The sequence below is a fragment of the Syngnathoides biaculeatus genome, chromosome 3, assembly GCF_019802595.1.
Source record: "Syngnathoides biaculeatus isolate LvHL_M chromosome 3, ASM1980259v1, whole genome shotgun sequence".
Classification (NCBI taxonomy): domain Eukaryota; kingdom Metazoa; phylum Chordata; class Actinopteri; order Syngnathiformes; family Syngnathidae; genus Syngnathoides; species Syngnathoides biaculeatus.
Genome location: NC_084642.1, coordinates 595,496 through 619,626, shown reverse-complemented (window position 1 = coordinate 619,626; position 24,131 = coordinate 595,496). Strand labels below are relative to the sequence as shown.

General features: G+C 52.5%; 2 protein-coding genes across 6 annotated transcripts; both read right to left on the bottom strand.

Annotated features, from left to right (window-relative positions):
* Positions 1-314: 314 nt before the first annotated feature.
* katnb1 (katanin p80 (WD repeat containing) subunit B 1) lies at positions 315-15,954 on the bottom strand. Of its 2 annotated transcripts, XM_061813421.1 has the most exons (21): positions 15,809-15,954; positions 14,846-14,927; positions 14,610-14,740; positions 14,423-14,540; positions 13,134-13,234; positions 12,995-13,036; positions 12,845-12,928; positions 12,168-12,283; positions 12,028-12,096; positions 9,763-9,913; positions 8,417-8,607; positions 5,828-5,941; positions 5,531-5,679; positions 5,409-5,459; positions 5,299-5,342; positions 3,968-4,153; positions 3,755-3,895; positions 2,250-2,326; positions 1,046-1,120; positions 808-927; positions 315-737 (listed from the first exon to the last, which is right to left on the bottom strand). In XM_061813421.1, the coding sequence occupies exons 2-21, from the start codon at positions 14,886-14,888 to the stop codon at positions 590-592; spliced, it is 2,151 nt and encodes a 716-aa protein (XP_061669405.1). In that variant the 5' UTR covers positions 14,889-14,927; positions 15,809-15,954; the 3' UTR covers positions 315-589. The 2 variants fall into 2 exon arrangements, with proteins under 2 accessions (XP_061669405.1, XP_061669406.1); XM_061813422.1 differs by lacking the exon at positions 5,828-5,941 and having other exon boundaries at positions 323-737.
* Positions 15,955-16,624: 670 nt separating this feature from the next.
* lins1 (lines homolog 1) lies at positions 16,625-24,106 on the bottom strand. Of its 4 annotated transcripts, none has more exons than XM_061813423.1 (8): positions 23,827-24,106; positions 22,941-23,615; positions 22,314-22,644; positions 22,161-22,250; positions 20,032-20,164; positions 18,589-19,140; positions 17,651-17,825; positions 16,625-17,220 (listed from the first exon to the last, which is right to left on the bottom strand). In XM_061813423.1, the coding sequence occupies exons 3-8, from the start codon at positions 22,575-22,577 to the stop codon at positions 16,737-16,739; spliced, it is 1,698 nt and encodes a 565-aa protein (XP_061669407.1). In that variant the 5' UTR covers positions 22,578-22,644; positions 22,941-23,615; positions 23,827-24,106; the 3' UTR covers positions 16,625-16,736. The 4 variants fall into 4 exon arrangements, with proteins under 4 accessions (XP_061669407.1, XP_061669410.1, XP_061669409.1 ...); XM_061813426.1 differs by having other exon boundaries at positions 18,589-19,137; positions 23,827-24,105; XM_061813425.1 differs by lacking the exon at positions 22,941-23,615.
* Between the last annotated feature and the right edge of the window lie 25 nt (positions 24,107-24,131).

Below are 24,131 nucleotides of genomic sequence, written 5' to 3'. Positions count from 1 at the left end.
GCGTCGCCACTCCGGACATGCCCTTGCCCATTCGCGGCCCTGCCTATTCGACCATTTTGCTCTCAAAGACCCCGCCCCTCCCCACTCTACCATCCTTTCCAGACAATAAATTGCACTTAAAAGCTGAAGCATATGATTATGACAGCATTACGGCCTCAGAGGAAGAAGATGAGGTTACCTTCGTAGTCTAATCGTATGCGACCGGAGCGACCACGGGGCAACTCCTTGGATGCCTCGGTGCCTCGCAAATCAACAAGAGGCCAAGAGACAGAGACGCACCAATCATGTCAAACGAGTCGTCCGAAACGGACACACAACCACCGTGCAAAGTCCTCTTCAAAAGCTTTTATTCCCAAAAGGCATCAAAGTGCATTGAGGCCATCATCAAAGAGCGTTAATGAAAAGGGATCACGTTGGGAACTGTTAACCCGAATCACAAGATGGGGATTTTCCGCCACGTAAAGATGCGAATGCAATGAGAAGCGATTCCGGGTGTCAGGGGAGACGTACACTGCCCCCTCCCCCACTGAGACTTTCTAATCACGACTCCGGAGCATCCGATCCCCGGATACGCTTGTCCTCGTCGTTTCTACGGGGACGGTTGTCGGTCGAGCGGCGCCATGAGCAGCCGCAGCTCCCCGAAGGCGCAGCCGTGCCTGCCCACCCGCGCCGCTTTGCTCTTCACCACGTTGTTGATGTTCTGCAGATGCTTGCAGCACACCCGGCACTTCTGCTGCCTAAGGGGGGTTCAGAGGTCGGAGGTCACGCCCGGGGTCACCGCACAGGTCGCGCTCACCGCTCGCTCACCGCTCCTCTCGCGTGACGTCCACGCCCACCGAGGAGGGCCCCGCCCTCAGCGTTTCCCAGATCAGCGGCCAGAAATATTTCACGATGATCTTCAGGGACGTGCAGCCGCACTGCAGGTAGCTTGACACGTGCGCCGCAATTGCAACATTAAATAGACACGCACAAACACCAGCGTACGTGATTAAACGCAACACATTCACATTTAACAAACGTTAACCACGCACACATCCAAACTGACCTTTCATATTTACTTTGCAGCAGTTCATCAATCTGAGGAAGACTCGTCGCGCACACGTCCAGCGTCCATAGCGACCTGAACACGCAAACACGGACAACATCAGATCCTTCGCCGAGGTGACGAGTCGACCGATCAATTTGTGTGCAAAGATAGGTTCAAGACGCCTCCCGTATGAAGCAACTAGTCGTGAAACTTGAGTTCCAGGACTTCCTTCCATCCCTTTTTGGATTGGATACAAGTCAGGCGAGAGACAAAGCACGGCTTTAACCTCAGTAACCTCACATAACTACAATTCACCGACCCCTATGACCCAAAAAAAAAAATAATAATAATGGATTGTGCATTTCCCCCGGCCGGACGCGGGCCACCGGGGTCCCTCGCCCTCCGGAGCCCAGTCCCGGAGGTGGGGCTTGAAGGCCGAAAGGTTCCCCCTCCCTTCCCGTGAGCTCATCACCTGTGGGAGGGGGCCACAGGGACCCCGAAAGGAGAGGACCTCGGCAAACTGATCCCCGGCTAGGGACGTGCAACGTCACCTTTCTGACAGGGAAGGACCCCCGAACTTGAGAAGTTCCGACTAGAGCTGCCAGATGAGGTGGCTGAGGGCGGGGGTCTGTTTAGGACCCCTCCCTGGTGAGGTGTCCTGGGCATGTCACACTGGAAAGAGACCCCGGGGACCACCCAGATCACATCTCTCGGCTGGCCCGGGAACGCCTCGCGATTCCTCCGGAAGGGCCGGATGAAGTTGCTGGGGAAAGAGAAGTCTGGGGGGTGGGGTGGGGTCCCCGCGACCAGACGGGGAAAAGCGGTAGAAAATGAACGGAAGGGTGACAATGTGGCACCCCCTCCTCCCACCGTCCGCACGGCTTAGGATTGCAGATATTGATCGGTCCGGGAGAGGGAAGGCTGAAGCCGGTGCATCCCCCCCCGCCCTACTGCAAGCGGGGGTGAGAAAATGGATGGACGGATGGATGGATGAAGTGGGGGATAAAAGTTGATGGGCTAACCTTTGCACACCCCCAAATCACATTCAGATAAATGTGAAACTAATAGCATAACTCCCCACAAGTCATTCTCATGAATCAAAAGCAGTGAACATTTTTCAGCGGCCCAGGTGGTGCTCAAGCAAAAAGGTTGAATCCAGACAACTGGACTCTTTTTGTTTTCCCAAAAAGTGAGGCGAGCAGCGCGTATGCGTGCGACTGACGGCTGCAAGTTGATGATGTTGAGGACGTCCACGACGATGGACAGGTCGTTCATGGAGACGGCGGCGTCCAGAGCGCTCTGGGGAGACAAACAGCACAAGCAAAAAAGGATGAGACGTTCAAGCCGACCGATGACTCGCGAGGCTGCCGTTCCGTTTCTGGGGAGGCCCTTGACGGCCCGCCTCGTTTTCCAGAGGGCCGCACAAATCGGCGATAGGCGGCGAGGACGGCGCAGACCCGATTGTCATTTTATAAGGGAAGACCAACACGCGTCTCGTCTTGGAGCGAAGAGCGGAGGACACGCCGTTCCTTTCTGACCGAGCCAAACGCTCCCCAAGAAGGTAAATTTCACATTTCATGTCGTGTCAGTGGCAGTGGCTTTTCTGGACCAATTCAAATATTCAAATGCAAATTGGGCATCACGCTCCGCAGTGCCAACGGAGCCTTTCTAAAGCCAGATTTCGGAATTTTCAGATTTTACTTGGAATGACTTTCCGAATCTTGTTCCTATGTAGACTTGACTACTGTAATGGTCTTCTGACTGGACCCCCACCCCAAAAAAAAAAAAAAAAAAAAAAAAAAAAAAAAAGGCTTACATTCTGTTTTACAATAGATATTAAGGTTCTGCTACTGGTTTATAAATTACTGAAGGTCCTGAATACGTGAAAGAAATGCTTACGGACCTCTGAGATCGACTGACTCGGGTCAAAGAGTGGAGCGCAAAGTCCAAAGCAAACGTGGTGAAGCAGCATTTGGCTATTACGCTGCTCGTGAACGGAAGAAGAAGTTGCCAACAGAGGTGAGCTCAGCCCCAAGTGGGAATGTTCCAAAGACTTTTCTTTTTGTAACATATTTCCACTTTTAAAACTGCACGTGGTTCTAATTGTACTTTTGGGGGAAAAAAAAATATATATATATACACACACACACACACACACCACACACACACACATTTTGTCATCATTTGTATTGTTTTTATCCCATTTTAAACGTTACTTTTAATCACGTAACGCGCATTGAGTTACCGCGTGTATGAAATGCGCTACACAAATAAATTTGCTTTGCTTTATTCCAACAATAGCCGCAACGACTGCCTCGCCATATTGACTTGAAAAAGGATCAAATATGTCACCATCTTTGGCCTGTGCTTACAGGCGACACCATTTTGACTCAATGCGCATGCGCGCAGTTGCGCAGGCGTACAGCGGCAGGTCCCAAGTCCTGTAGCTGATCAACAGAGAGACCCGAAGGAGACCAGAGCCAAACGAATGCAGGAAAAAAAAGAAAAGAAAAAAGAAAAGATTGATTCAGCGCATCGTCGCAGACGCATCGGCTAGCGATCGGGCTAAGAAGGAGGAGGACGTTGCTCTGATCCTGATTATAGAAAACCATTTGGAACTTTTTCTGGAGGGACAAGCGGGAGCCAAAACCCAGCAGGTGCTTTTTCTTCACTTGAACGCTTCTTGCAAGAAGACAGCATCGGTCGTATTATCGGCAGGAGTCTAACCTTGATGCCCTGGCGAGCCCAAACATCTCGGACGTTTTGCAGGTTCTTGCGCCGGTTGCTCAGCATGACGCACATGGTGGCGTGACCGTTGTGGATGTGATTCAAAACCTCGCTTTCATTCAGGATGCCACAACGGCGGCCCTGGACGAAAACAAAAAAACAACAATGTTGGCAACACATAAAACCCCCCCGCCACAAAGACGGAGTCCTCACCGTAAGAAAGTCGGCCACGTTGAGGCCCGTCGGCTCCTTCCTGCTGATCGGAAAGATTTGGGGCGGCAGCGGGGCCCGCTCGCTCGTGGGGAGAACCTGGGCGGCGGCGGCGGCGGCGCGTTTCACACAGGCCACCACTGTGGGCTCCACCCTCTGGACGGGAGTGGGCAGCGCCGACGGGGAGCCCTGTCTCACGCGCACACACACGGACAGAAGCCACGCACGCTTTGGTGAGGAAGCCGCGAGATTGGGCAAAAATAAATAAAATCCCGTCCATCGCAGCGACCAGCTGAGGGCGTATACGTGAGGGCATGACGGCCAATGCGAGTTAACCTTTTCCCGCTCCACTCTCGCTGTAAACGCGACGACAGGAACGCGGAGCTGATTGCTTGTCTCCAGAGCGACGTGAAGTGCAAATGAGGTCAAAAGGGAAAATAGAACAAACGGAGACGTGGCGCACGAGCGACTGTGCGGAAAGCGGGAAAACGCCAACGGAGGAAGTGCTGCCCGTCACGCGCACCATTAGCAGCGGTGAGGCCACCTGATCGTGTCCTCATCACGCTTCAGGTGGGTTGTAAGAAGGCAAAAGGAGCTCACCTGTATGAAGATGAAAGACGATGCACATTTTTGAAAGGAACCTTGCACGTTACCTGGGTTAGCATGTCCTAAAACCTTTCATCATCCCAGGCGGCAGCCAAAAACACTCTTGGACTTGCCAAGTGACTGAGTTCAAGTAAGATGATACTTAGTCACGGGAGGGCCTATTTGACTTCCAAAGTTCCAAAGTTAACTTTGGAAGCAGATTAACGCGTCACGTTGGGGCCATCCCGGAGGAACCGGTCGCCAGCACCACGAGTGCAAACTCTTTCCTCTTTCACGCCAAGTGCAGCAATGCAGGATACACTGGACGCGGCGCGCACCCCCCTTGGAGAACTTTTCTACATTTCAGTCCCGCTGCTTCAAGACAGAGTGAAAGGCCGACGTTTCCGTCCACTGTGCAAAAAACGCACCTTTGGCGTTTTGTGGGACCATCTGAAGTCAAACCAGACATTTGAAATCTCGCTCAGGATCACCAAAACGATCTCATTTTGTCGAATGCCACAAAAGTCACATCTTTTTCTTAGGGGTCAAAATTGGTTGGCATTCCCTTTCAACTGCATGACTTGGTTCAAAGGTCCCGGCTCACCTTCCACAAGGTTCTGACAGTACTCTGCCGGAATCCTGGAAAATGGTTTTTGCACAGTCTGTGGCTATTTTGAAAAGTATTGAAATGAAAGATAATAAACGAGATCAGGCAATGGAAAAAGATCCGTGACGTCGGGTTCACTGACCGGCTGCCGCTCGGGTAAAAGCGGCGCGTCGCCGACGGGCCGTTCTGCCGAGGAGAAAGAGGTCAGAGGTCGGAGGTCAGACGACGACAACGTCACGTTTGCAGACTTACCGTCCTCGGGCGGCGCAGGAAAAGGCTCCGACATCTTGGGAGGTGTCCGAGCTGAACACAAACGAGCGAGAAACGTCACGCGACCGCTCCGGGTCACCTCATTGGCGGCTCGCGATGCGTACATATGGCGTTGCGGGGCTGGAAAATTTCCCGATAGTCTTGCGCGTTGTGGATTTCGGCCGACAAAACTTTCTCATCCGCTTCGTCCTCGCTGGGGCTCCGCCTCTCTCCTTCGGGACTCCGCCTCTCCGCTTCGGCGCTCTGCTTGAGGCTGATGACATCATGGCGTGCCAGGACGAGTCGAGTTAACATCACGCGACCTCATATTGTGACACATCATCCCCTATCACGTGACATTACAAGGGTTGGGAAGATGACTTGGATAAAAAGGTAGTTGGGTACAATTACAAGTCACCCACATAACTGACTGCATTTTTCCCTCTTCCCCTTTCGACATCACATCGTCGTGACGGCCACCGCATCCGGTACTAAAGCAGAATACGGACGACTTTGGTCTCGTTGACATACGGAGGCTGAAAAAAAAATGTACAAAGATGGATGACATTTTTCTCCTCGCTTTCGGAATTCGGAAGCTGGAAGAATTTGTTCCCAAATGGATCCAATCATCACCGGCCACCATGCGCCAATTTCTCATCGTCTAAAAGTTAAACCAGTTCAGGGTGGAGTTCGCCTTTCTCCCGAAGCTAGCAAGCCTTGTGAGGATAAGCGGCTTGGATCATGACATAACTAAAAGTTGAACTCAAGTTTGGGACCCGAGACCAAAAAAAAAAACGCCCCCATCCAAGGACTCGGATTCTGATTCTTTTGTGAAGAACGATTTGGGACGCTTTCCTAAAATTCCACCATATCGCCATCTGGCGTGTGGGAAACTGGGAAAGTTCTATGGACACGTCAAATCATATCATACTCCTTGTGTAATTAAAAAAAATAATAAATAAAAGAAAGGAAAATGCAATTGAGGAAAAAAATGAAAAACATCAAAAAGATGCCACCTTAGCTTAAAGAGCGGATTTTGCACAACAACAGTTAAGAGACACGACCTTCGACTGCAAAAAAAAAAAAAAAACAACAACAACAACAACTTCAGCACAAAACAGAAAAGTCAATAATGGCACCCAGAAAAGAGTCAAAGGGAAACTGTACACACCGAGCGCGAGAAATAAACCAGTTTACTTTGCAATTCTTATCGGCTTACGGCCACGCTACCCCGAGAACGCTCGATCTCGGCAGCTCAGCGGGTTTGGCCCCGGTTAGCACTTGGATGGGAATACCGGGTTCTGGAAGGCTAAAATGCGTCGGGAAGGGCATCCGGCGGAAAACTGTGCCAAACAAATCCGCCTTCGTCTGAGGTGACACGCTGCGGCGACCCCTCACGGGACACGCTACCGGGACAGAAACCCAGTTGAATTCTGGCCAATGCCGGTAGTGCAGTCAGAGAGATCAAAGGGTAAAGGTCAAATTAGCAGCCGTGTGACCACAGAGCCGATTGTCGGCCCTTGTGTTCTGCGTCACACTTGCCTAATAAAGCCGATTCCGATCACTCATTCGTGCAGATATTACGATTATCTGGAAAGGCGCGGCGGCGAGACTCCAAAAGAGACTCCCGTCGATAAAACCCTCGGACCACACCGGTAGAAGTTCCGCAAATGACGTCAAACGTCTGTTAAAACTAACACGGACGTCGCAGCGTAAAACTCGTCACGCAATCATCGTGTCACTTGACACAGACGTTAACTGGGATTACCCGTCGCCGGACTTCGGAAAACTCGCCTTCGGACGAAAGCGACAAGTCAAAGTTTGACATTCCAAAGAAGAAGCGGAAAAGGACGCCCCTTCTCTCCAATGATCCCTGCAACCTTCATCTTTTACCTCTTGCTGCCGCTACACGGCCGAATGCTAACGCTAAAGAAGGTGCCGGCTGTGCTCTGCTGGTGACGCACCACAAAATCATTCTGGATGTCAGCCAAATTCTTCTTTACTTTCAGGAGACTTAAACGTCACCGACCTCTCACGTTTCACCTTCAGTTATAAACCACAGCGTTCTTCCATGAAAGGGATTCGGACCCTACATTCCAATTGACCCCTCCGTGGATATTGCGCAATCCGCGTCACTGACCAATCAGAGGCCCGTTTTTGCTCCCGCCATTTTCTCAGACAACATTGCATGGTCCAGTATAGGTTTAGTTAGGGTTATTTAACAAAAAATATGGTCAAGAGGCGTCGTCACGGACTTTGTAATAGTGACGACGGGTATCCTGAAAGGCGAGTTGGTGGAGTTCCATTCGTACCCTTTCCAAAACCGAAGACCCGGTACGAAAAACGCCTTCGATGGATCAAACTTTGTGGAAGACCGCATCATCAACTGAATCCATCTGATATCAACCGGAACACATATGTTTGCACGAAGATATGCCCTAAATTTGATTTTTAATACACGTCTTGTGTAAATGAATGAGACGTTCTCCGCTAGCATAACATTGCTACATGTGAACGATTGACACACTTATTCTTTGTTGAGCGATATTTAGCGATGATCGGACTGCGCGAACGTATCGATTTCTTGCCGGCTCGCGGCCGAAGCTTAACCAGACTGTGGTTGCGCGAAGATATGCCCTAAATTTGATTTTTAATCCACGTCTCGTATAAATGAATGAGATGTTCTCCGCTAGCATAACATTGCTACGTGTGAATGAAATCAGAAGCATGGCGTCTCTCTCAGTTAAGAATGTATTGTATTGTATTTGCCATTTTTACCGTTTGTCTGAGGTCAGCGCACGTGGCGTGACGTCACTTCAGGAGGCGTGGTTAAGTCCCCTGTACGGAGGGGTCAATTGACCAAACAGCCAAACGTGACCAAAAAAAAAAAAAAAAAAAAGTTTCCCCCAGGCCAGTCAAGTAATAGGATACAATTACAACAAGTTTGTACCGCAAGACCGACGATGCGACATCTTCACGCGACGGGATTGTGTGACGTGCGCTCGTCTCACCTTGGAGATGGTGAGGACGCGGCGGCCAGCCGTTCGTAGCTACGCCGTAACGCGCCCGCTTTGGGGTCGGCGGGCTGAGACCCGGTCACCAGACTTCCCGGGACCACCGGCGCGGCGTCGGGGCTCGTCTTGACCCGCTTCAGGTCCACCACGTGCGTCGAAACGCTGCTCAGCTGGTGAGACGCGCCGATCTGACACAAAAACAACATCAGAATCAACTTTATTGGACAAGTGCGTTAAAAAAAAAAAACGTTCTGGGCGGGGGTCCGGTGATGCGCTCGAGGTGTTGTTCAAATGACTTCATTTACCGCTGATGTCAGGCCTACAGGCCTGGAACACTGCACTGTTTATTCATCAGACACAGAAGTTACAATAAATATGTAACAAGATTCAGTTTGCTGTATTTGAAATCATTCTGGTCGAATCAGTATTAGCAAAATATATATTTGTTTTTTTTGTAGACCGCAGGATTCGTCACTTTAAACTGCTCCCTTTGCAATATTGACATTGTTAACACATTTATCGATATCGATTTTACATCTTGCACGTCTTATAAAGGAATGTTTCGTACGAAAAAAGATGTCTCTTGGTCTTTGTACTTGTTGTTTGTTCTCGCATGTGGTACCAGGGCAGCACGGACTGCCGGAGAAAAATTCCTTGGCCAGTAAAGCCGATTCTGATGTGCTACTCGGCAGCCGGCTCAGAATCTTCTCAAATTGTCTTACAGACCGTAGATGAATATAAGTTCCATAAATCCAATCAACAACTAAATAGCTTCAGTGCTAACGAGGCTTTTTTTTTTTTTTGTTAATGTCGACATTCCTGAGGCAGGCGGACAACTGGAGCCTCTTCGTGAAGAATTCTTCCGTGAGTTTGTTCGTAGCCGTGATGAGTTAGTCAAACTTGGTGAGATTTCAAAAATGATTCGGGACATTTGTGTCAACTTAACAAGTTGTTTTTGGGAAGCTGCATTCAGGATGTAGTAACACTACCATGCGTATGTTCCACATGTTCCAAAACTGATTCGAGATGACACTCGTTTTTTGTTCCAAATGACATATTTGTAACAAGATAAATGTGAATATTGTCCAAATGGACTCGGAACTGCTCGCGGCTAAATAATGGGAGAATGTGCGATAGTCATTGCGTATATGTGAGCAAGACCTGAGCATTCTGGTGCGGCTCATTTTTGGAGTTCAAACTGGTTGACGGCTGCGATTATCTAGCGCCGCATCCCGGCCGCGGTGATCCACAGTACGACACGCCTCCCTCTCCGTACGTTATCCACGTCTCTCCCGATAAGCCAATCCCGACGCGCGGCTTTTTGGCTTTGGAGCGGTACGCACCAGCTGCTGGTTGCTGAGCGCGAGGTCGCAGACCCGTCCCCAGCCCACCGTCACCGTGTCGAGCAAGCGGTCGGGCTCCCACGCGCAAACGCCGAGGACGTCGGCGTGGCCGCCGAACAGACAGCCGCCGTCGGCGCTGAACAGCACGCACCTGGGAACGCAGACAAATGATTACTTTGGGAAATCAGGTTGCCGTCCGGCCACGTGATGCGGTACCACTCGTGCGGATCTCCAGCCTCACCTTCTGCACGGCTTTTATCTAGCTCAAGTGCGCCGGCACAAATTTTGGGGCGCATCCCATTCAACGTCGTAGTCTTACCGGGAAACAAAGCCAAAAAACGCTGCCCGTCTTTTTAGGCAGTATTGTCAGGAAATTAGGGCAGCAAAATTCAAATTCTCCAAGGCAGGTCCAGAGCAGCAGTTAGTACTTGGGGATCTCCAGGCATCAGGCCTACGCTTAACGTTTTGTTATCGTTCTTTCAATCTTCTCAGCCGTGGCCATCCATCCATCCCTCCATCCATTTTCTTCTTCTTATCTTGAGGTTGGGTCGCAGGGCAGTCGCTCCAGCAGCGAGGTCCCGACTTACTACGCCACAGCCACTTCCGGGGGTAGATGTAGTCTGAACAAGACCCGGAGATACTTGAACTGCTCCGTTTGGGCCAGGACACAGAGAGGATGCACCATCCTTGTCCGACTGAGGACCCCGGTCTCAAATTTGGAGATGCTTATTCTCATTCCAGCCGCTTTGCACTCTGATGCGAAAAGTTCCAGTAAGTGATGGAGATCACGTCTTAATGAAGCCAACAGAACCACATCATCTGCAAAAGCCAGAGATGGGATACTGAGGCCACCAACCTTTAAGCTGGGCCTAGAAATTCCGTCCCAAAATGTAATGAACGTAGTCAGCGTCCCAAGGCAGAGACCCCGGGAATCTGATCCCGACGACATAAACTGTCCCCCTTAGGTTGGGAAGGAGCCCAAGCTGGTGCGGGAGACGGAGAAGTTCCGACTGGAGATAGTTGGGCTCACCTCCGCCCACAGCTTGGGCTCTGGTACTAGACATCCCGAGCGGGGTTGGACTCTCTTCCATTCTTGAGTTGCCCATGGAAAGAGGCGCTAAGCAGGTGTGTGTGTACACTTATTGACCCTCGGCTCCGCGCTTGTACACCAGCCTCCCTCCGCCTTCGGGCAGGAGGACAGGTCATGCATTCAAACGGCAGCTCTGAGTACCGATACCGACCCTTCTTGCCGGAGAGCACCCCCACTTGGGACTAAATCGTTCTGCTGGGGGGCTTCAATGCTCACATGGGCCACGATTGGGAGTAACGCCGACTCCGATAAGAACTTTGATTGGATTTCTATGCTAACCAAGGATTGTCCATAACGAATACCAAGTTAAGCAATCAGGCTTTCCAAACGCGCACTTGGTACCAGGACACCCGACGTTGCAGTTTGATGATCGACTTTGCGGCTTTATGGCCAAATGTGAAGAGAGAGCCGTCAACGGATCACCACCTGGGTGGGGGTGAGGCCGATCCAACCTGGCAGGTCCAAACATAATGTGAAGATCTGCTGGAATCCCATCAGTAGGCGTTTCATCTCCAACCTTCGGCAGGACTTCACCCATGTCTCGGGGTAGGCGGACGACATCGAGTGCGAGCGGCCCACATTCCACGCCTTCATTGCTGAGGTCCCCGACCGGAGCTGCGGCAGACAGGTACTCGGTGCCTATCGTGACGGCAATACCCGAACCAGTTGGCGGACTCCGGCAACGAGGGATGCCGTCAAGCTGATGAAGGAGTCCAATCGGGCCTTTTTGGCAGCCGATGGTTATCGGCTGGCCCGGCGGAATGCGGCTTCAGCTGTTGCTGGGGTTGAAAAAAAAAAAAAAAATCGCAGGAGGAGTAAAGGTGAGACCGAACGGCTTCAAGGAAATTCGGGTTCATCGTTTGGCATCTCAGGAGGGTGAAGCAATGCTCCATCAACATTGTGTGTAATCGGGAGGGGGCACTGGTGACCACGACTCTGGACCTTGCGAATTGATGGAGAGAAGGGTTTGAAGGCCACTGACGTGCCTTCCCAGGAGGAAGCAGAGTCTGGGCGCTCTGAGGCAGGCTCTCCTCCTCCTATGCCTGGGGTTGAGGTCACTGTGGTGGTTCAAAAGCTCCTTTGTGGGAGGGCGAGGCTTTAAGAGACTCGCCAGGAGTTCCGACAGGCTCTGGAACCGTCGATGAATGTATTTCGCTTCATCCATCACAACTCACCTGATGGCGCCCGTTTCCTGCAGCGCCCCCACCTGGCAGAACTTCTCCAGATCCCACAGCCTCACCCACCTGCGCACACAGCAGAGGGCACGCGTCGGGTCACAGCCAAAATCGTCGCCTGTCGCGAGGTCGCGGCACACCTGTCGGCGCCGCCTGAGGCCAGCAGGTACTCGTTGGGGTGAAACTGGATGGCGTTGACGGCAGCCGTGTGCGCCGTGAACTCCGTGATGGTCTTGGCCTGCTTCAGGTCCCACAGCTGGACACATCAAGACCGTCACAACGTTGAGGAAACCTTCCAAAATCCAGTGACATTTTTCAAACCTCAACTGTCAAGGTGAGGAGGAGTGAAGACGCGGCAGAGTGAATTTCCTTTCGAAAATCACTTTTACTGAGATGAGAATTTCCCTCAAAAGGTTTGAAGACTTTCTAAGAAAAAAAACAAAAAACAAAGAAGAAATCTTCCGACTTTTCGTCCCGAAATGTCTTTGTGGTTACGTGCGCCAAATAAACTTTGGTGCAACTGGTTTTCTGAAGACGCTAATTTGGGAGGGACGTATGGGAACGACAACCAAACTGAAAAGTAACGCAAACGTATCTTCCAAAGTGTCCTCGGGCTCAAGACAGAACGTGCCTCAACTCTCAATTACCGTGAAAGAAAATTAAAGATGGGGGGGGGTGGGGGGGAGTAAAAAGTTAAACGCGGGCGTGGATCAGACAAATTGAGATGCTTCCAAACTCGGCAGATTACGCAAAAGACGACGGCGTTTGAACGTTTTCAGACAAAAGAGCCAATGAACTCGGGGAAGTCGAACTCTACCTTGACGGTGCAGTCGTCGCCGGCCGACGCCAACCACTTCCCGTCCGGGCTGAAGGCCAAACTCCGGACGGCCCCCGCGTGACCCTGTAAGACGCTGTCGGTCGGTCACGGGACCTCAGAGCCCCCAACGCCGGCCGGCCGCCCTCTTACCTTGTACCTGTAGATGGGGTCCTTCCGCCGCACGTCCCACATCTGGCGCCAGCCGTGGTCACGTCACATGGAACGCGGTCACATGACATTAGCTCACAAACGCACGCACGCACGCACACACACACCCACACACACACACCTTGATGTTTGTGTCAGTGGAGCCGGATACCAAAAAGTCTCCAAAAGGATGGAAACCAAAACTGGTGATGTTGGATTTGTGTCCCGTCAGAATTCGCAACACTGCGCACACACACACACGGCAGGGTTCAAAGCACGTCCAAGGCGGCCTTCACACAGCACACCGGGCCCAATTTGGTTTTGGTTTGAGCCCATCTTGTTATAGTCCTTCCCGTTTACTGTGCACCAAATGCGTTTACGGAACCTCCCCAAAGAGGTCTTCGTGAATTTCAAGGATTTTGGGCGACCAGAGTACGCCATAGTAGATTGCTTTGCCAGAAGAACGACATACTACGCAGTGAGTGAGAGCACTCATGAGAGGTTTTAACAGCGGGTCCTGACAGCCTCACGATGAAGCCGCAATGAAAGACAGACGCTACTGTCGGGGATTCTGTCCAATCGGTGGAACGCGGATACAGGCGTGGGCGGGGTTCAGAGTCGGCCCGCCTTTCCTCCCCATTGAGAGGAGCCAGGTGAGGCGGCATCTGATTCCGGGCACGTCTTCGCCGGGAAGACGCTCGGGACACACCGGAGAGAGCAAGTCTCTCGGCCGGCCCGGGAACGCCTCGGAAGCGGCTACAAGGTGTTGGAGGAAGTCTGCGCGACCTGACTTCAGATAAACGGTAGATCGATGGATGCCCGACGGGGTCCATTTTTGCCATTTATTGCGACACCCTAACACTACTCCGCCAAGGCAAATGTTGGACACGTTTTGAGGTTGCGCCAGCGCCCAAGTACGTTTTCAAATGCGGATTTGGCGTTTTCGCCAGGTGAACTCCTTGTGGCAGAGCACATCTCCCACGGCGAGTCGCAGACGGGAAAGTATGGAGAAGAACGTTGCCGTCCGAAGGGAACCGTGAAGCGGCTCGGCACTTCCCGCGTAAACGACGCCGACGTCGCGATTAGAGAGAAAACCCGACGAGGAGACTTCCGACTATTTGCAACAGTACTGAAATGAGCATCGATTTGAGCTCGTAAGCAATTTTGCACATCTGTGAAGAAAGCTCGTCACGACGGCAGCAATGTCAAGGATTTTGTACACCATCGGAGAAAGAAAGCGACATTTTTGGACCGCGGCAATTCAATTTGTGTTTACAAACCGAGGCGACGAACTGAATCCTCATTAAGCTTGTGCGTTTTCCAGACCGCCAATTGGACAAAGTTTGGATGAACTAAGAGCCCATGTGCGTTATTCGAAGAACGCCGAGTTTCGAGCGTGGTGTGGCGCGTGCTACAACAGGAAGTGCTGACTCTTGGCGGCCTCCAGGTCCCACACTCGTACGGATCCGGACTGCGACCCGGTCACCAGCTGCTCCTCGGACCTGTTGAAGCGGACGCACTCCACCGCCTTCGTGTGGCCGCACAGACTCTGCGCACACACACGTACGCGCACGTGACCGTCGGGCAACGGTAGACGGCGACGGTGCGAGGGAAGTACCATGATGCAGTTGGCCTTGCTGACGGACCAGATGTTGACTCTGCAATCTTCGCCACCGCTGGCCAGGAGGCGGCCGGTACTTTTGCTCAACGCCACGCAGCAAACGCGACCGGCGTGAGCCTCGAACTCCTCTGCGTTGCCGGCGACACACACAAAGGGTCAGTTCTAGATCCGAACTATACCTGTGGTTGTCATGGCGACGCGTCGTAGGAGAGTAAACCGGAGGTGCCACTCACGCAGTCGCCACGAGATCTTGGTGGCGCCGCCGGACGCCGCCATGATCAGCCTCCACCCGTTGGCCGCCGCCTGCTTCTCCACCTTTTTGGGCCAAGGAAGCCATTTTACATTTGGGAAACGGGACCACAGAATTGTCAACTAGCTCCGTGCACAAGGGGGATGCCTATTTTTTTTTTTTTTTTTTTTTAAAGACAATGCCGATATTTGGTGGAAAAAAAAAATAATAGCTGATTCACTGGACAATTAGTTTTTAACTTAAAAAAAAAAAAACATTTTCATTTCGGTCCCATAAAAAAATAATGCAATAAAACACAGGGACCAGCTCTGACTGACTGGCGACCATTTCAGGGTGTAGTCCGCCTATCATCTGAAGTACGAGATAGTCTCCAGCACTCCCGCAACCCTTACGAGGATGAGCTGCGTTCAAGTTTACATGGAGGAACCAGCTAAAAAGAAGCATTCAGCGACCAACTTGTCATCGGAGCCGGATAGAAGCGACCTGATAAGTGAAGAAACGAGCAAGGCTGTGACGTCATTAGCAGAGCGACCCGATGCGAATGAGCTCACTTTCGTCCGACCCGAACCATTTCGGCCACAGCCGCGGTTTTGGCTCAAGTTGCCTGATCACTTTCTGTGTCTCGTAACGTTTACGTATAAAGCGTTTTTCGAAAAGGTTAGCAACATTGCAGCTACGCGCAACAAGATTGCTGGTCAAACATTGCCCCAGCCGGACCGGGAAGCCCGTCGAAACGAATCTTGGACCCAGTTAAAGCTCAACAGCCGAACGGGATCTTTGCGAGCGCGTGTTGTTGCGCGTTTAGATTCGCGGAGCACACACGACGACCCAAACGGATTTTCTTTCGGGGTGGCGCAGCCAAACACTCCAACTCGGAGCTGCTCTTTCTTTAGTCGCCCCGGCACGGACAGCCAAGAAGCTCGACACGCTATGAAGTTTGCTTTACCGGCTCAACTCAAGTCCAAGTTGTCGTCGTTCACCAGCCGGCCGCTAACAGCGACGTTGACAAATGGACGCGCGTGCGCCTGCGCGTCCTAGCAACTAAGCGTCCATTTTAAGACCGCCCCCTTTGCTTAGGCCACGCCCATTTGCACCCCCACCCGTGCCGACGACATGCTCGGGAGGTCAAAGGTCGTCGTCGCATTTCTGTGTGACCGAAGGGGTGCACAAATCTTAACAGAATAACCAAAGAAATATTTTCACTGTTTTGAAACGGTGGGTATTAACGGCATACGTTTTGGCGTCGACAGCAGTCCCAATACTCCGGAGCTGCCCTCGTAAAAACCGTCAACGAGCAAGCAAACGCTCTTAAAATTCAAAGGGGGGGGGACCCCCACTGACCCCGACGTCCACCAACCGGGGCGGCCCCAGAGATCGGAGGGCCCGGAGACTCTTGTCGCTTCACGGGAAGGCGCCTCGGTAGGATCCAGGAGGTCTTGGAAGTATTCTCCCCACCGAGTCGATGTCACCGGCGGCCCCTCCTCGCCGTGCTTTGCTTCCCCCTTTTTTCAAACGCTGGACCAGATGTTTTTATGAACCCATCATTTGAGTGCCTTTTTTTGGGGGGGGTTTTTTTTCTTTCTTCCCAAAAAATCCATGGTTAAAAAAACATTTCCATCTAGGGCAACATCTTGCATTTTTTTTTTTTTTTACATATTGATTAATCTGTCAAATTTGAGGGGATTAAATTGATCAATTGGATAAAAACTTTTCAACTTCGACCAATTGATTCTTTGAATAATTGATAAATCTGACAACAAACTGGAAGGAATTTTTAATTTGATTGAAAGACACGAGGCTCCGTCACTCCCGGTGACCCTCGCGAGGGGAAGCGGCCGAGAAAATGGACGGATAATACGAAGGGGGGTCTCCCGTCAGTCGGCGTTAAGCAACTGTATCACTTGCGTTAAGAGTTTGAGGAGCGAGTCTGCCTTGTACGGAAAAAGTTTCTTGTCGCGCAGCCTCGCCAGCAAACGGTGCAGTCGCACCAGGCAGGCCAGGGCCCTCCCCAGCGCGTCGCCGCTCGACGTCGCCGCCTCGGACCGCGACCTCTCCCGATCCGGGGAGGTTCCGCTCGCCTCTTCGTCCGAATCGTCGTAGTCCACGAGGCGGACGCCCGAGACGGAGGCCGAACGCCCGCCGGCGTCCAGCCGCCGGCACGAGGCGGTGAATCCTCGCGGGTCGGTCCTCAGGTAGCGAAGGTAGCGAACCAGGTAGTCCAGGAAGCAGGTTTCCGTGGAGATGAGGAAGTCCAGCAAGATGCGGTGGTCCGCCGAGACGCCGTCGAGCAGGAAGAGGAAGTGGCAGTGCGGGTTGCAGCCGGCCACGCAGGCTGTTCCGACGGGCGCGGAGTCGTCCCTGCGGGGGCACAAATCACACCTTTTACAGCGGAGGAGTTCGCGCGTACCACAACGAGCTCGACGGCAAAACGTCACGAGGAGCAAGTGGAAGAAGCGGAGAAGGTTACGATGCTTGAGAACAGCCGGCGGCGTTTGCCTGTGTGGACTTTGCAAGTTCTCCCCTTGGCTGCAAGCGTGGCTTTTCTCCGGGCACTCCGCTTTCCTCCCACATCCCCCCAAAACGCGCACGCGTGCTTCACTGAAGGCTCGAAAGTGCGGTAGCGCGGGAGCCCCTCGCGGGAACTTTTCCTCGCAAAGAGACCTTTTAGCATAGGCCACCCGCACTGTGCTGACGTATTTGAATCTCGCTATGTGGGGAGACGACTTTTTCCGTCCGTCCGGGCGGGAACACGCCCGCCCCCGCCCCCCCCGGCACCAGCCCCGCCTACCTGAGACGGAGAAAGATGAGGAGCGCGGCTTTGGCGGCCTCCATCATGTCGTCGTCCTGCTCGCCGAACAGCAGCGGGAGGACGCCGCAGTCGTGATCGGCGTCCGTCGGCCGCACGCCCTTCTCGCGCAGGAAACGCCACAGGGAGCGGAGGTGCCCGCGGGCCTCGGCGGCACCTGAACACCGGCTCGGTCGTTACGGAGACGCCGCAAGACGAGGAGAGACTTCTTGCGACGGTGACGGTGAAAAGTCACATCGGCGGCAAGACGACAACAACAACTAAGGACCAAATCTGCGGTGGAGTTGCTGTGACCAAAGATACGAGAATCTACGAGTCTCGCCGGCCGCATCAAAACTTTGCCATCGTTTTGTTGCCAAAACACGAGACAGTTTTGAGTTTGACTTTGTTGTCGCAAGTCCAGTCCTGTCGGGGAAATTAGGCCAAAGCCCAAAAAATGTTAAGGTTCCAATTTTCTACACTTCAGAACTCGGCTCAGGAGATCAGGTTTTTTAAAGGTCTCCAGTCAGAAGGCCTCGAGTGCAACTACAGAGTTGCAAATTGTGCCACGAGCTGCACCGTCGGCGAGGAGGAAGTGACGTCTCCATTTGGCGTCACAAACCGCAACTTTTGATTATTGAGGAAATCTTGTCATCAAAACTTTCATGACATTTGTGTTGTAACCGCTTGATTGTCCTCACGACTGTCTCCAAATTGGAAATCAGCAATAACTTTTTGAAATTGGATTTGAAGCACGGCCGTTCCGATATCGGAGACATTTCGGCACAAAAGCAAATTTCCGTCGAATGGAGTGATTCGAAACGCTGCCATATCGTTGCTGATTTGTGGTCCTGTTTTGTTGTTGTTGTTGTGTTTCTTTTTCTTGGAGGAGGGGGGGGGGGGTGTCACCCCTCCTCAACACCCCATTTTGCGCTACTCACCCGCTGCGGCGTAGACGACGCAGTGCTGGACGCTTTTGATGACGAGCAGGCTGACGGCGCGCAGCATCACCGCGTCTCCCGCGCCCCCTTCGGCGCCGCTCGTCCCGCCGAAAAACTGCGCCGACTCCACGCGGACGCTCGGCAACCAACCGGCCGCCAGCGCGTCCGTCACCGCGCCGGCTAGCGCGCCGACGTCAGAGCCGTCCGAGGCGACGTTCTCTCCTGACTCCCCGAGCCAGTCCTCGCCGGCTTTCCGCAGCGCCGCCCGCTTCAGCAAGAGCGCCGCCCTCTTGCTGACAAAATAGTGCGGCGCACGGCTAACGGCGTCCATCAACGCGGCCGCGTGGACGTACGTCAACTTCAGACTCCTCACGCCGGCAGATGCCGCGGAACCGGACGCCGTAAGAAGTTCGAGGAGGTCCATCAGCAGGCGGGAGGTGTCCGGCGCGCCGCCGCCGATATCAAAGCGGCTCCGGTCCGCGGGGAGGAACCTGGACGCCAAGGCGCTGACGCTCGTGTCGAACGCCAACAGAAGCATCGTGACCAGTTCTGCTGGAAACAAAAACAAAAGTCACAATTGCCTCCGGGCGGCAAATGTACGGCACGCCGAGCGCTACCGGGCCGTGAGGAATTTGTTACCGGGCCACAGAAAAAAAACCTGAGCAATTTATAGAATTTGTATTGCGTGTGTCAATGTGACATTCTCCGCCGCAACAGCTGCGTGTGGCAATTGACACGTCAAGACTGCACCAAAGGCTCCCGTTCCCGGCGGGCTGGCTAATGTTCAAAGAATAACTCAAATCGCAAATCAATTCACTTGATTTCATTGACTGAAAAGATTTGTTCTTTTCAACAAAATGTTCACCAATCAAACAACAACACAACGTCCTTCTTAAAATTTGGCTTGATTGCAACAGTTAACTCTCACGCACAAAGTCTGCTCTGACAGAGATACAATGGTAAGTTTCTGCTCAACAAAAGGTACAAATACTTTAACGGTCTCCTCTCATTGAGGAGCTCCAGAACTGCGGTCTGGTCTGGTCTGGCTGCCGACAACAACTCCGACGCCCACTCACAATGCACGCGCGCGCGCACACCCACACACACACACACACAAAAATGCGACATTAATTGGACACTTAAAAAAAAAAAAAATTGTCTGGCAACCAGTTCAAGGGTGTGCCCCGCCTCCTGCCCGTTGACAGCTGCGATACGCTCCAGCGCTCCCCGCGACTCTTGTGACGTGTGTGTACTCTATGGAGCAAAAAAAGTTGGAGAACACTGCCTCAGCCAATCAGGACGCAGAAAAGAAAATGCAGGTCTTGTCTGAAAAAGATCTGCGGAGCAGCGAAAGCGCGTTGCGGCGAGGGAACAGCGTTTATCACACAAAGACATCAATTCACAAGTGGGTGTCGTAGTCATTGGTGTGCTGGGACGTTTGACCTTGACGGTTGTCTTGGAGAAGTTTCCGGAGGACGCCGGTCAGCGACCACAAGACGGCGTCCAGTTCGGGGCCGGCGGGCGAGCCGAGGAGCGCCCGGAGGCACGTCCGACGCCACGCCGGACAGACCGCGCCCTGCCATCACACACACACATCATCCTCCTTCAGAACGCCCGCGGGAGTGGACGACAGTGAGAAATTTGCCCAATCTCTTTTGCGTCTTCTCTGCGTTTACCTCACCCAGAAGGCTGACGCGGCAAGCCAAAAATCCACCGTTCAGGCAGATCTCGCTCACTCTAAAGTAGCTGTCGTTTTCCGCAATGTCGATCGACCCCCCCCCCCCCAACCCCACCCCTTTCATTGGCAAAATGGACACCGTGAAGCCTCCATACGTGTGCCGAACAAATTCTTGCTCCGTTTGTGTTTGTCCAAGGCATATATGGGTCGATATTGTCGATCAAAGTGTACCAAGAGAGGAACTGTGGTACTGCATGCGTAAGTCTGGTGTGGCAGAGAAGTATGTTAAAATAGTACAGGACATGTATGATGGCAGCAGAACAATGGTGAGGTGTGCCTTAGGTGTGACAGAGGAATTTAAGGTGGAGGTGGGACTGCATCAGGGATCAGCTCTGAGCCCCTTCCTGTTTGCAGTGGTAATGGATAGGCTGACAGATGAGGTTAGACTGGAATCCCCTTGGACCGTGATGTTCGCAGATGATATTGTCATATGCAGTGAAAGCAGGGAGCACGCAGAGGAACAATTGGAAAGATGGAGACATGCACTGGAAAGGAGAGGAATGAAGATTAGCCGAAGTAAAACAGAATATCTGTGCGTGAATGAGAAAAGTGGAGGGGGAAGAGTGAGGCTACGGGGAGAAGAGATAGCGAGGGTGGACGACTTCAAATACTTGGGGTCAACAATACGGAGCAATGGAGAGTGTGGTCAGGAAGTGAAGAAACGGGTCCAAGCAGGTTGGAACAGCTGGCGAAAGGTGTCTGGTGTGTTATGTGACAGAAGAGTCGCCGCTAGGATGAAGGGCAAAGTTTACAAAACAGCGGTGAGGCCGGCCACGATGTACGGATTAGAGACGGTGGCACTGAAGAAACAACAGGAAGCTGAACTGGAGGTGGCAGAAATGAAGATGTTGAGGTTCTCGCTCGGAGTGAGCAGGTTGGATAGGATTAGAAATGAGCTCATTAGAGGGACAGCCAAAGCTGGATGTTTTGGAGACAAGATTCGAGAGAGCAGACTTCGATGGTTTGGACATGTTCAGAGGCGAGAGAGTGAGTACATTGGTAGAAGGATGCTGAGGATGGAGCTCCCAGGCAAAAGAGCGAGAGAGAGGAAGACCAAAGAGAAGGTTTATGGATGTGGTGAGGGAAGACATGAGGGCAGTTGGGGTGTTGAGAGAGGAAGACGCAGGAGATAGGCTAAGATGGCAAAAGATGACACGCTGTGGTGACCCCTAACGGGACAAGCCGAAAGGAAAAGAAGAAGATTGTCGATCAAAGTGTAGCGCCGGAGAAAAGGAGTCGGAGGCGGAGTGTCGGACACAGGAACAGAACTTGCTTTATTGTTCGACATCACCAAACTACTCGCATAACGGCGGGAACTCTGTTAACCTTTCCTCCGGAAGCGCAACAACAAAAACAGTCCGTGCGGAACCCCGCACCCCAACTCGAGGTTCCGCGGGTGAATTATGTAAACACCACAAAAGCGCACTTCTTGTCGGAACGCTTTCTTCTAATGAGCACTGACAAACTTTCTAACGTCTTTTCTTTTTAGCCATCATGCGTCACTTTTAACAGTCGCACCTACATTTGTGCAACTCCAAAAGCAAAAGCGTGAACCCAGGTGCCCCGGATGTAGTCACGTGGCCCGAAAACAACTTTTTTAATATTTGATACGCGTTCTACTTTCCGCGTGTATTTTTGCTTTTATGTGCTTAGGAGAGGCTCTCCAACTTGACTGGACACTTGCGTATCATGACAATCAATTATTGTGTCGGCGCCACCGATGCCGGAGACAAATTTGTTGTTGTGTTGTTCCATACTCGGCCCGTCGAGCTGATTCGGATTTCTAAAGGCGGCGTAAAAGTCGAGAAAAAGCTCAAAATCGAGGAAGACTCACGGAAACTTGCAGTCGGTAGAGGACACAGGCGCTGGTGCTCTTTGCGGCCAAGTGGCGGACGATTTCATCTTCGCAGCCGAACTTGGCCGCCTGCCACACGTTAGCGTTAGCATTAGCATTGGGTTCCAGCTACGGCCGCTGGGCGGGACTCACCATCTCGGACACCACGTCCCAGTCCCGAAGCAGGACCTCCAACGCATCCCGGTAGAATTGGGCCGCGGCGTCCGTCGCCCGGGCCGCCATTCGGCCGATCAGCGTCAGCGCCAAGCAGGCGGCGTCCGCGTCGTTACCATGGGAACCCGCCGTCCCGTACGCGCGCACGGCGCCGACAATGGCGCGCGCCGCCTCCTCGGCCGTTTGGCTCGGTCGCGCGTCGTCCGCGCAGCACTCGTAAACCTCGACGAGCGCGGCCGCCATCTTGGCCGTCACGTGACGCAGAAGGAAGCAGCGTCCCGTCCGGGCGCCGAGCTCAGCCCCGCCCTTACTAGATGAAAACGACATTTTGATCATTCTTCCACTTTAATAAAGTTGAAGCACGCTGCAAGCTGAGTCACATCCCCCCCCCCCTTTCACTTCTACACCAAACCAAGGCTCTGACCTCATACTCATAAAGGTCATTTTCAACAGCGGCCATTCGTTTTGTGTCATGTCCTCATCAAAATAAAAAATCCCGGGCCGCATGTTCTCCCCGTGGCTGCCCGGGTTTCCTCCCACATCCCCAAAACATGCGTGCTAAGCTCTTTAAAGACTGTCAATTGCCAAAAGTGTGAATGTGAGCACCTTTCTCCGTGCCCGGCGATTGGTCGGCGACCGGTTGACGGTATGCCCAAAGATAGATGGGACGGGCTCCGGCGCACCCGCGAGCCTCCTGAAGAGAACCGCTACGAAACAATGGATAGCTTCCGCGATAAAATGCAAACACAAAAACGGTGCTGCACAAAATAAACATAAGCCAGATTTCAAGAATCCAACAGGAAAATGAAGTTTCTTTTTTCCAGTCAAAAACAAAATTCACCAGTAGACCCATCACATTAATAATCCAGCCCAACGTAACTTTTTCTCAGGAGGCCGTTATTCAGCATTTTTGTACCCCGAATGTTGCACGCAGGAATAAAAACTGGCCAGGACGTCTCTGCTACAATTCTGCACTCGGAAACCAACCTTTGGACTTTCCACTTTTATTGAAAAGCAAATTAAAAAAAAAAAAAAGGAATGCAATCAAAGACACACTGGAAGAAGCCCAAATACAGTCGGGCGTTGGATTGGCCAGCCGGTGCCAGAGGAGCATCGTCATTGGATGAAAACCTCAGTCCAATATCAATTCAAACACAACCGATTAAATAATACAAACGGTGTATAAAGTGCAAGAACTCAAACACTGTTGTCGATTGGTCACCGTGGCGACCGTCACCGTCCTCCGCCACGGCGCCGCTCACGCCGCCATCTTCAGTCGCCCTGCGGAGAACGCGCCACAGATCAGCCGACAGGTGGCGCCGAGCTCCCGCAACCTCTGCCGACGCGCCACTGGCGGGCGGGGCTCAGGGAGATTATGCCACGCAGAGCACCGAGCACCATTCAGCAACAAAAAAAAAAAAAAAAAACTTGCCACCGGCCCCGCCCGCTCACCGCCTCTAAATCTAACAGGGGTGGGGCGTTCGGGGCGTACCTGTGGAAAGTTGAGAGTTGGATTTCCGTCGAGAGCTGTTGGGAGTTCTCGAGGCGGAGTTCAGAGAGGAGCCCGCGCTGCTGCTCCGAGATAAGGGGAGGGGCCCCGGGGTCAAGGGGGGCGAGTCCGTCTGCACAAAGGAGCCAAATTTAGTCATGAGGAGTTCTTGAAGCTATACAGTCCAGCCCGTCCATTTGTTTGATCGACTCTCGCACGATATACGGCAATTTGCGTTCCCGTGGCCCCGCCTCCATCGGCCTAGTTTGACCTGGAGTGGGCCGGACCCAACTGAAATCGCAATAAAA

Coding starts and splice junctions, on each gene's coding strand:
- katnb1 (XM_061813421.1), bottom strand. CDS start 14,888: ATGGCGGCGTCCGGCGGCGCCACCAAGATCTCGTGGCGACTGC. Junction 13,037..13,133: donor CCACTGACACAAACATCAAG/GTGTGTGTGTGT, acceptor GGCTGGCGCCAG/ATGTGGGACGTGCGGCGGAA. Junction 928..1,045: donor CTGCAAAGTAAATATGAAAG/GTCAGTTTGGAT, acceptor GCACGTGTCAAG/CTACCTGCAGTGCGGCTGCA.
- lins1 (XM_061813423.1), bottom strand. CDS start 22,577: ATGGCGGCCGCGCTCGTCGAGGTTTACGAGTGCTGCGCGGACGACGCG. Junction 20,165..22,160: donor TCTACCGACTGCAAGTTTCC/GTGAGTCTTCCT, acceptor GTGTGATGGCAG/GGCGCGGTCTGTCCGGCGTG. Junction 17,221..17,650: donor CTCATCTTTCTCCGTCTCAG/GTAGGCGGGGCT, acceptor GTGCCCCCGCAG/GGACGACTCCGCGCCCGTCG.